General features: G+C 41.4%; 1 protein-coding gene across 4 annotated transcripts; it reads left to right on the top strand.

The window, feature by feature from the left end:
* Window positions 1-1345: 1345 nt before the first annotated feature.
* LOC140195951 (solute carrier family 35 member G2-like) lies at window positions 1346-10605 on the top strand. Of its 4 annotated transcripts, none has more exons than XM_072254645.1 (3): window positions 1346-1435; window positions 2124-2220; window positions 9172-10605. In XM_072254645.1, the coding sequence occupies exon 3, from the start codon at window positions 9195-9197 to the stop codon at window positions 10440-10442; it is 1248 nt and encodes a 415-aa protein (XP_072110746.1). In that variant the 5' UTR covers window positions 1346-1435; window positions 2124-2220; window positions 9172-9194; the 3' UTR covers window positions 10443-10605. The 4 variants fall into 4 exon arrangements, with proteins under 4 accessions (XP_072110746.1, XP_072110743.1, XP_072110745.1 ...); XM_072254642.1 differs by having other exon boundaries at window positions 1346-1534; XM_072254644.1 differs by lacking the exon at window positions 1346-1435 and adding an exon at window positions 1547-1674.
* Window positions 10606-12155: the final 1550 nt, after the last annotated feature.

Genomic DNA, 12155 nt, shown 5'->3' with positions numbered 1-12155 from the left:
TGAATGGTTGAATGATAACTAAATGTACATTGAACTTGTTTGATATAATGATGTATTTCCATTCTCCCAGTCTCTCAATATGTGTCTGAAAAGGTCCAACCGAACTAAGGCTTTGCCAAAAGAAACACAATGAAACTTAGTCACATAACCTTGCTTCTTCTGTGCAGACCGGGAAAACTGACTTTACCTGAAGTAAAACATGATTGCAACCAGTTCCACTCTGCACAAGTGCTGCCCTGCCTATTGAGTATTTTTCTTAGTTCTTTTTAGTCAAGGTCTATTGGCATTAGATCAGGTCCTGAGAAAAGTGACCATGTACAGCTGAACTATCCAGATGCAGTATTTGTTGGCATCCGAGAAATCTATGTAGAATTCATCTACCAAACCAATGGTACCTTCGGGTGACACACTTCAGTGATGCATTTATATTGAGATAAGACTGGAGAGGCAATAAATTGACTAGGAATTAGTTTATTATTATCAGGTGTACTGAATACAGGTGAAAGCTTTTTGTTTGTACTAGCATCCTTTCATACCCAAGTACTTATTCTGTATATAAAGTCGTAAAAAAGTACAAAATGCAGAATGTATGTTACAGTTACAACTGAAGGGCAGTGAAAGGAGACAAATAAAGTGCATGGGCCAGGACGAAGTTGATTGAGCGACCAGGAGTTTACCTTTTAGCTATACCAGGTCTTTTCAAGAGTCTGATAACGGCATGAGAAGCAGTCCTTGACCCTGGTGATACCCGTTCCAAAGCTCTTGTACTTTCTGCTCGCCGGAAGAACGAACGGAATGGGAAGACCCTTGAGTTTGTTGCCTGCTTTGCCGAAGCTGAGTGAGGTGTCCTCCGAGGCACGAATCAATGGAGCGGATTCTGGTCTGCGTGATGGAGAGGGTGATATTCACAACTTTGCAATTGCTTGCGGTCCTGCGCAAAGCAGTTGCCATGCCAAGCATTGCTGCATCCCGGTAGAATGCCTAAGAGCTGAATTTTAAGGAATTTTATGTTGATTTCTACTTGAGTGTAATGAGATATATGTCCGTTCGCATTGACGTTAGCGCTCCGAGCAGTTCCCGAACTTTTGCAGCTGGGAAGAGGTTCGGACGTGGAAGCTGTCTGTGCTCCCAGGCATAGGAAAGATGTTGTCCGGAAAGGCGTGAGTGTGGCAGAATTGCATAAGCAGTATCAGGTATCTTTTTTATATACACGGCGCCGACTGCAATGTAAGTTGCTGGATATCTGGCTGCCTTCTCTTGAGAGTCACCTGTGGCTTCCTCAATGAAACAACAACAGACTCCTGTGCGCATGTACTGCTGTTTGGACCTCTCCACTTTCTCCAGCAGCTGGTTGGCTTCTGGGTGTGGATAAGGAGAGAGGTTGGAGCTTTGGAACTACGGGTTTGCGGCATCATCCTGAGCGCCTTCAGCTCAGGTAACCTACAAACCGGCGGCGGGTCGCTCTTCCTCTCCGGGGGGGACCGCTGCTCTCTCTCCGTGTCACCAGAACTTCTGCAGACAGAGCTAGTACCCGGTGAGTCGCCGAGCTCCATCCGCCGTGCTAGCCGGCTACTTCCAGCCTGGCAGACCAGGGAAGATGTTCCTCTGTGATGGAGTCCGAACACTGATGGGGTACCCAGAGAACAGGGGTTCGTTCTCGCTCTCAGGGTTACCGTAAGCATTTGTCTTCTGGCTGTGGGTAGCAGTAGCACTTACCCTGGTGTGGGTTAGCTGTATTCGATTTAACGTACGGGATGTAATACTTACGGTTTCTTAATGCCTTTTTTAATAACTGTTCCCTCCACCTGGTTACTTCGCTTAAGGCAGGTTCCTATTCATCGTTCCTATATAGGATAGTATCTGATCAGTATAGATTGCTCTATAACGGGAAAGGAGGACCGAATTATTTGCACTTCGAGGTCCAGACGGGCAACGCTGACGTCGGATCCGTGCGGGAATAGTGCTGGGCTCGGGAACGGTGCGCGTTCCCAGCCTCGCTGTTAGCGTTGCCAGTCGCAGGCAGTTGTAAGATGTAGAGTGATTAGTACGTTTAACCGAAACCTGCTCGCAGAGGTGCGTCGTTTCTCTTCGCTTTTACGTGTTTCTGTTCATTTGGACCGCAGAAGGAGATATTAATGTCAGCGTAATGCACATTTGCAACCGGAGAACAGTGTCAGATTCCGCCTCAAGATTCTGGGATATTCCTGCACTTATTTAAAGGTGACTTTCCACATATTTAACGTTATTATTTTATGTACATACATGTAATTGAGTTTAACTGAAAACAATTGTCATTAACCATTTGCTTTTATTTTTAAGAAAGATCAACGGTTCTAACTGGGTGCTGACTTTTTTTTTGGTAGATTTAACAATACCTGCCGGTTCCTCACCTATTGCCTAGTTCTGATTTTCTAAATGACACTCAAGGGAAATACAATTAAATCTACCAGTGATTGCTGACACCTACCCAACATGCATAGCCGGACTAAAATGAATGGTAGTACTTCGAACGGGATTTGCTAAAACGTTCTTGTTATCATAAGCATTTTCCGGCTAACTCGTTTTAAATTTGGTCAACACGATTGCAGGATATTCTTTCGTACGCATATTAATCGGTACTGTGCCATTAAACTGTTCTGCTGCCCCGCGGTGGTGCAGCTGGGGGAATGCAGTGGAACATGAACATTTCAGCCTCCGGTGCGGTTGTGTCCATGGCAGAGAGCGGGGCGGAGGGGAAGGTCCCGGGGTTCATTCTGCTGTGAATTTGTAAAAGCCCGGCCTTAAATTCCTTACCAGCACCTGGTTGTGAGGGAATACAAACAAAAACTCTGGATGCTCGAAATCTGGGGGGGGGAGAAAAGCAACAGACATGCGAGATGCACTGGGCACATCAGGGATTCTCTGGGAAAACGAGTCTGTTGACTTGTTAGCTCTGATGAAATGTCATTGCCACTGACCCTGCTCGGCCTTTCACTGCCTGATTTACTGCGTATTCCCGCCCTTTGCTTTAGACCTTTTGCAATGTTTCAATGGATGTCCTTTTATCAAACCGCTAGAAGCCTATGAGAATGTTTCTCCAAGTTAATACATTTTTAAATGTCGGACTCAAAGCGCTCGAGATACGCAGCTCTTCCTTTCACCTGAACCACCTTGACCAAAGACGTTGAATGGAGCATAGAGGTTCTTGTTTCGGGAATTTTAAATCACAACAATTCGATGGCAGTATAAACATTCAATTTCCCCATAACTGTGCTAATTTAAGACATTAGAGAAATTGCATCTATGTTAAAAGAATGCACATGGGTGCTAGCATTAAATACGTTGCATCTGCAAATGAACGAAGGAATTCGGCAAACAGCTCTCCCTCCAAGTCACTGGACGATCTTAAGGTAGTGATGCATCAAACAGTGGAGATTTAAGAGATCACCACAGGCAAACTCGGAGCACGCCGATTAATAGTCCACGAAATATCCAGTCGATTCTTCCGTACAGGTTATTGTACTAGATATAGCGGTCACATTTGTCGCTGCGGGAAAAGTTGCATTTGTGCTGCATTTAATGCCATGAATCATCCCCTTCCTTGTTGATTTCAAGTCTGTAGTCCGAAATGCGCAGGTCGGCAACGTGCAAAAGGACAAGAAATCTCAGTTTGAATGTGTGTGTGTGGGGGGGGGGGGGGGGGAGACAAAAGACACATAAAGTACCGATCACTCAGATTCGTTGGCCGACGATATTTCAGGCAAAACCGGAGACAAACAAATCTCTTTGCGTTCGTCTCGCCAGATTCCCTCACACCTGCACCGTTGTAAAATTACTGCTCGGAAACATTACATTTATAAATAGTTTTATTCATTTTACTTCCTTAAGCGTATAACACAAACAATTTATTATAGTTGGTATCCATTAGATTCATGGATTATGTGAAACTTCATCCAGAATAACCCCACAGTGCCGTAGGAATCACTTTCCCCTCACTCTTGCGTGCGCCCCTGCAATAACATGAAAACGACCTTATTGCTCTCTGCAAGAGCGAAACGTTAAAATAAAATTTATCCTATTTGGTTCCATTCGACCAGTTAGGTGGGAGAAAATAATTTTAAGACAACATTTATTGGAGCAATTCGATTACTATGAGTCTCCCACGCTATCTATGAAAAAGAGTAAACAGTTGACGTTTCGGGCTGAGACCTTTCGTTAGGACTGGACAAAAAAAGATGGGGAGTCAGAGTAGGAAGATGGGGAAGGGACGAAGAATTACAAAGTTAGTAGGTGATGGGTGAAACCGGGAGGGCGGGGGTATGAAGTAAAGAGCTGGGATAAAGGGCTGGAGATCAGGGGAATCTGCTGGGTGAGGACAAGTAGCCATGTCAGAAAAGGAAGGGGAAATATGAGGTAATATTAGGCCAACTTAAGTGCGGCCTCATTGCAGCAGCGGAGGAGGTCACATGTTTGCTGCCATAAGGCCACATTCAGGTTGGAGGGGCAGCACCTTATATTCCATCTGGGTAGCCTCCAGCCTGATGGCATGAACATCAATTTCTCAAACTTCCATAATTGCCCCCACACCTCCTTCACCATTCCCCATTCCCATCTCCCTCTCTCACCTTATCTCCCTACCTGCCCATCATCTCCCTTTCCTTTTCTTCCATGGCCTTCTGTCCTCTCCTATCAGCAACCCACTCTCGCACATTTCCAACCCTTTATCTCTTTCACCAATAGGCTTCCCAGTTCTGTCCTTCACCCCCTCCCAGTTTCACCTCTCACGTACGATCTTGTACTTCCTCCTCCCCTGTCCTCACCTTCTCACGCTGACTTCTTATTCCCCCCCCCCCATCCCAGTTGAAAGGTCTCGGCCCGAAACTTCGACTGTTTACTCTTTTCCACAGATGCTGCCTGGCCTGCTGAGTTCCTCCAGCATTTTGTGTGTTTTGCTTTGATTTCCAGCATCTGCAGATGTTCTCTTGTTTATGATTCTAGGTAGTAGATACCCGCCCAAAGACTTGTTGACTTTGTCTATAAACAATGGTCAGATAACGAAAAACAAAAAAACTTTAACATTATTTATATACACCATAATAAAATATTAAGAAATAGGTTCTCTTTCACTTACTGATTTTATTTTCAGAGTGTGAGACCTTCCATAAATATTAAGGAACTCCTTAAACTCCCCTCCCCCATAATGTTTAAGTTTAATATTCAAGTATTCACGCTTTGGGCAGATGGGGCTCGTCGGCCCATCTAGGTGAAGGGAAGGTGATCTCAACCACTCACGGGGAAGGCTCCGGGAGTAAATCCCGTGGGGGAGAAGTCCGGATCTGGAGTCTCTACGTTGGGTTCAACGCTGAACGGCAGCTCCTGCGATGCTGTTGGTGCCAAACTGCACGGCTTTCTGCCGTTCCTTTGGATTCAGTAGCTGCGTGGGGAGGAGGAGCCTGCTCTCCATATCGAACTGTCCTCGCCAGTGTATCACGTAGGGAGCTAGGATTTAAGATCCATGGTCGGCCCCCGACCAACAGAGAGCCTCAAAGCATTCATGTGTTCCTTGAGCTGGCTATCAGGTGAAATAACCCAAATTCTAGTAAACAATTTATTTTTGTGTTTTCTTTTTTGTTTTCGAATGATTACGTTCTTTTATTGGATCACAGTAAGCGGACAGGGTAAAGACGCAAAGCTTTTAGAGCTTTGTGGGGTCGGGGGGGGCGCGATTAGAAATGATGTTCAGGGCATTTTACACGCCGGCAACCCACGCCATGATTCCAGTTTTTCATCCAAGTGTCGGCACATAAAATGATTCCTTATCTACAAAGACATTAACCAATCGAATGAGCCGTGCACGTCGGCGCTATATCTTCTATTGCGAACAGTATTTGGCTCTTTAACCAGCAACCTTAATAGTGCATTTCAGTTCTGAATCGGGATGAATACCGAAGGTTTATCAAGAGGAACAGCATCAATTTTGAAATTAAAAGTGAAGTGAAATTAATGAAGCTTTCAGTGGTTAGGTACTGGAAATCTCGTCCCTCCTCACCCACACAGCCCTCCCCCAAAGCCAATACAAAATACATCGTAGAACAATTTTGCAGGGACAACTAGCATGAGAAGTCAAATGCATCTGTTTTTAAAAACACAAACACGAGGAAATCTGCAGATGCTGGAATTTCAAGCAACACACAAAAAAATTGCTGGTGAACGCAGCAGGCCAGACAGCATCTATGGGAAGAGGTACAGTCGACGTTTCGGGCCGTTCGGGTTTCGGCCCGAAACGTCGACTTTACTTCTTCCTATAGATGCTGCCTGGCCTGCTGCAATCACCAGCAATTTTTATGTGTGTTGCTTCTGTTTTCATATCTTTTTGTTTCAAATGCTTCTGGGGCCACTGAAATGGAACATTTTTATTTTAGCCATGCAGAACCAGGTACCTATATGAAGACACAAATGTCAGTTTGTAAACAGTTTCTGTTCATACTTAACAAGTTGGTAATAGTTTCCTTACTTAAAATGCAAGTAATTGTGATTGGTGCTTAATTGTTGTTAACAGAATAATTTGCTTGAAACTGTTTTTGTTTCTCTTAACCATTACGGAACCAACTATCAAAACAATTGATTTTAAAACAAATTTTATTGAATCTTAATTTCTAAAATAATTTTTAAAAACTTATGGATGCTTTCCAGAAAAAATATGAAGTACATTGTGGAAACCTTTCTGAGTATGTCCACATTTTAATTTTTGATTTTACCAGGCAAAAAATGCTCTAAAATTATTATCTGTGATCAATTGCCCTGTTTTGATTTATGAGACCAAGCAGAGAAATGACATGCTTACCGATGTAATAAATGTCCTAATTCCTTCCCATAATTTTGCAACCATTTTCAAATGACAACAACTAAAGAAACCAAGCATATTTCCTTTGTGAAAATGCAAACAACAGGAATTCTGCAGATGCTAGAAATTCAAGCAACACACATCAAAGTTGCTGGTGAACGCAGCAGGCCAGGCAGCATCTGTAGGAAGAGGTACAGTCGACGTTTCAGGCAGAGACCCTTCGTCAGGACTAACTGAAGGACTCTTACTCACTCTTCCTTCAGTTAGTCCTGGCGAAGGGTCTCGGCCTGAAATGTCCACTGTACCTCCTCCTAGGGATGCTGCCTGGCCTGCTGCATTCACCAGCAACTTTGATGTGTGATATTTCCTTTGTTGTAGTTTCTGCAAGGCAGGGCAAAATGTCATAAGTCAATAAATTCATGTTGAATAATTGACCCCACAGCTTCTGGATCAGCTGAAAACGAGTCATCAAATGACAGCAGCTCTGCTGAAGCTCTACCATGACTTAGGGACTGCTCTTCAAATGAATACCCAAGCTTCCCCAAAACAGGACATAAAATCAGGGCTCAGAAAAATATGTGCTTACAGATAAAGTGAGGGAAGTTATCTTTTTGCAGTTATAGACAAAACTCCTTCCAATTTGATTGAAAAGACTTGATTTGGATGGCAATGTTGTAGACAAGTTGTTCCTTTTGCTGAAGTTGAGCATTCAAAATATTGATTTGGACAGCAAACTAAGGAAATATCACAAAGCCAATCAGCATCATCCAGAAAGCTCAGGGACATTTCTTTTACAGTAAAAAAGATTTGCTCTTCGGTATCAGTGCAACAAACTTCGTCAAAACTTCACATTTACAGAGCATTGTACCTTTATGCAACAAAATAAATCACTCTCTACTCAGCATTCATTTTATTCTAAGTCCATTTGAAATCGGTGGTTGTTTAGTCCATGAGATTTTTTGAAGTTGCATGCTCAAAACCAAGCATGTTGATGTACAGGAGTCTGGGTGAGATGCTCCTCACATCATCACTTTTTTGGTTGAAATGTATCAACATTCTATTCTCTCCTGCAAATGGCAGTGCACTGATTGTTAATGTACTAACCTGTTTTGCCTTATTGAAGCCAAGGACTTAATTTTATCCCAGCGGATGATTAAAAATATTGTTGTTTGCTCATTTGATAATGCAAGTCACATTAGTCCTTTGTAGGCCTCAAATTCATTTATCACACTGCACAAATGTACTATCATTTGATATGCGCCTGGGTAGCCAATAGTTTCGCCTCATGCCCAGTGAAAAGCATATAAACTTTTTTGTCACATATACATCACTTAACACATCACTGAGCAGTCATCATTTAGACTGAATTTTTCAGGTTGAACACATTAAAAGAACATGACTTTTTGCATATTGTTGACAAGTAGGTTTTCATAAAATCTCTGTTGTGAATAGAGAATATGGCTTGGGAATTAATTTTGAAGCTCCTGAACGCCATGGCAATTTCTACTTCTGCACTCTATGAAAGACATCTTGCTGAACAAAGAACTGTTGTGTAAGACAGGATTTTTTTTTTTGGATCAGTGTAATTCTCTGTCTTTTGTTTTTTTTAAAAAATCTTCTCCTGCAGCTATGATTCTAAGCTATCAGTCAGCTGTCACTGTAATTCTTCTTCCCACTCCCCTTGTAACCTCTCTATCCTCGACCATTAGCCATGCCTCAACACAGCTCAGTGAGTTTGATGATTAGCTCTTCCTTCACATAGATATATTACTGCCTTCTGGCCCAAATTCCAAGTTCAAACAATGATTCAGTTTTTTTTTTCTCTATACTTGCTTGAGGCTAATTATCTGTTCATTTTGAACTTTTTTTACTTCCTATTTTTCCCATTCTTCTCCTTATTAAAGTTCTACAGACATGTTTTGCTCCTTCTCCCCTCAACTCTTCCACCACATCTTTATCGCTGTTTTTAATGTCCAATGAAACAGTCATTCATCTGAAGCACATTTTAAAAATTCGGAGTGCCAAATATTTCTAGCATTTTCTATTTTTATTCCAAGTTTCTAGTACCTTTGGTATTTAGTCTTCGGGGTAATGGTAAATGGATACACTTAAATACTATGCTTTTTAAAAATACCCTAAAACATTGTTGAATAAAGTGTGGGTTGCATCAATGCATGGAAGGATTCTAAGTAAATTTAAAGACTTTACAAGTAGATTGCAGGGATGTGCAAGTATATACACCAGTTGATGTGCCACTATCAAATAAGTATAAACAGTATTTGTTAAGGCATGAACATACCAATTATGCATAAAGTAAAAGTTTAACTTTTCTGTAAAATTTGATGCAGGACAGAGGTTCTGCTGCAGAGAAATGGCAGCTTCGCCCTCTAAGTCAACATGCCCCTCGAAAAAGCGAGTGAAGATTCACCCAAACACAGTGACTGTGAAATATACAGCACATTATCCGCAACCTGATGAAGACGGCTACGAAGACTCCTATCAAGATATGGAAAATTATGTCGAAGACAACCCCCAAAAAAAACTTCTGAGTGACACCAAAAAACGAGGACGATCATTCTTTGGGACAATTAATGTTCATCGGAGTTTTTCAGATGAGCAGAAAGATAAAGGCATGGTACAGCAGACAGAAAATGTTGGAGAGAATATAGTTTCAGCTCCAAGAATAACCTGGGTGGCTTTGTTTGGGGCTGCGTTGGCTCATGGTTGTGTTGCATTAATAACTAGACTTGCCGCTGATCGGTCCAAAGTGCCGTCTCTGGAACTGTTGTTCATTCGTTCTGTACTCCAGGTATTTGCTGTTGTGGTTGTGTGCTATGGCAGTGAGCATCCTCTTGGACCCAAAGGATACAGGATGCGTCTGTTTCTTTATGGGGTGTGCAATGTCATTTCCATCACCTGTGCTTACACATCATTTTCAATTGTACCCCCAAGCAATGGGACCATCATGTGGAGGGCCACCACTACGGTCTTCAGTGCTATTCTGGCCTTTCTACTGGTGGACGAACGTTTGGACTACACTGATGTTGTAACAGTGGTCTGCAGCGTGTTTGGTCTTTGTCTAGTAATGATCCCCAATATCGTTGATGAAGATGATTCATTGATGGGCAGATGGAAGGAAGCCTTTGGCTATACCATGACAGTCATGGCGGGATTGACAACAGCTCTGGCCATGATTATTTACAGAGCTATCAAGGAGAAGGTTAGTATGTGGACTGCCCTTTTCACCTTTGGATGGACAGGTACAGTGTGGGGTGTATCTACAATGTTTATCTTGCAAGAGCCTATTATACCGTTAGATGGGGAAACCTGGGGATATCTATTGGGGATTTGTATTTGTTCTACTGTGGCATTCTTAGGTGTCTATTATGCATTGAATCAATTCCACCCAGCATTAGTTAGTACAGTTCAACACTTAGAAATTGTAGTGGCCATGATTCTTCAGTTGCTTGTTCTCCATATGTTTCCATCTGTGTATGATCTTATTGGTGGATCAATAATCATCTTCAGTGTCTTTGCATTGACTGGTTACAAGCTATACTGGGTGAATTGGAATAAGAGGAAGGATTACTTAGAGATAATTAATTCCCCCATCAAATGACTGTTGTGAAATATTGGGGAATTAAATGTGAGCAAGCTACTTTATGAGTGTCAAGTGTGCAATGTTCTTTGGTATTGTGATGTCAGAAGATGGTGTTACGTCTCAGTGTTTTGTGGAATAAAATGTGCCGCAGATAATACCAAGTGTTTGTATTTATTAATGAAAATAACTTATTGTATATGCAGAGCTGAGAGGATAAATCTTTTATTATCTTAGACTAGGAAACGAATGCCATGGATATTTCATAATAAAAGATTATGTTAACCCACTATTTGGAATCATCACATCTGTTTTAACTCAGAAGTACTGTAGGTATGATAAATTCTTTGTTCATGGGTTTGTTTAATACTGCAGCTCTAATTCTATTTTTGCATGTACAGAAAATGTAAAAAGAATCTGCAGATAGAATCAATGAAGAATTCTTAATCCCTGTGCTTCCCATTATATCAGGTTGAATAAACACTGGGTAAGCTTCCTGCAAACTGGAGCATAATTTTGGAGCATCAATCCCTCTGGTTGCACCAAAATTCAACAATGCACATATGGCTCACTTTTGATGAAAAGTACAAAATTTCAATTTCATTCATTCTTCATTGAATATGGTGTCTTATGAATGGACAATTGCCTCTTTCAGCAGCATTTTTTGAAACGATTAACTAAAACATTTCTTCAGAAAGCTATTTTTTTCTCCCTTTCTATTCAATGTATGCAGGAGTTCTGGAAATATTTGGTATCCATGTTTGAACCATAGGAGTGAAAGCCAACAGAATGTTCAATTATATGGGTGTCCTAGTCTTTTCAGAGCAAGTGTCACTGTGAAACAATCTGGAACAATGTTATCTCACGCTGACAGAAGATATTGAGTCCAGTTGTGGCATCTTCCTTGACCGTCATCTGAAATGAATTTGGTTCATACAATGAGATCATATCGCTGTCTACTTTAAAATCACATTTCAAGTGGACAGCAACTTAAGAACCAACATCTAACAGATGTTGATTGATAACATAATTATTACATTACTGAAGTAGATATTAAATGACCTTGGCTACTGATGCAAAGACATATGTAAGTTTGAATCCCACCAAATGAACTAAATCCATAATAAATCTCTTTCCCATTAATGATGTCCTTGAAACCTCTGGATTATTATGAAGCCATCTGATTCACGAATGTACTTCAGTGAAGGAAATCGGTCATTCTTATCCAATCTGTTCACCCATCTGGCTGATTGATATCTGTCTCTAGAATAGCCTATTAGCCCAACAACTACACAGGACATCAGGGAGGACATTAAATATTGGCTTTGTTAGCAGCATCAATCATCTGTGAATGAGTTCAATAACTCTAGTACTATTTTATTTCTTGGCCACCTCCATAAAATGCTACATTCAACATAGCATACAAACTTCAGTTATTCAACTAGAGAACAAAGCTGATGACTCTCCATGCTGGTACCAGATTAAGTCATGATGTATAGATTCAAATCATATTTAGCCTAGTGTAATATAAGGTATGTCCCATTAACTTAAATAATTACAATCAATCTGCTCTGCTGAGGGTCCTATATGAGCATAGTCCATCAAGTCAACATATTGGAAAATCACACATTTGGATTTTAGGCTATGTTAATTCATGAGGAAAAGATGAGATAATATTGATGATTAGAATATACTAAACGTCTTCCAAGCCTATTATTGCACAACACTTGATGT

The sequence above is a fragment of the Mobula birostris genome, chromosome 4 (assembly GCF_030028105.1).
Source record: "Mobula birostris isolate sMobBir1 chromosome 4, sMobBir1.hap1, whole genome shotgun sequence".
NCBI lineage: Eukaryota > Metazoa > Chordata > Chondrichthyes > Myliobatiformes > Myliobatidae > Mobula > Mobula birostris.
Note: the sequence above shows the minus strand (reverse complement) of the source record. Positions and strands in the feature narration are given on the sequence as shown.

Excerpts from the sequence above, each read along its gene's own strand:
- LOC140195951 (XM_072254645.1), top strand. The coding sequence starts at position 9,195 with ATGGCAGCTTCGCCCTCTAAGTCAACATGCCCCTCGAAAAAGCGAGTG.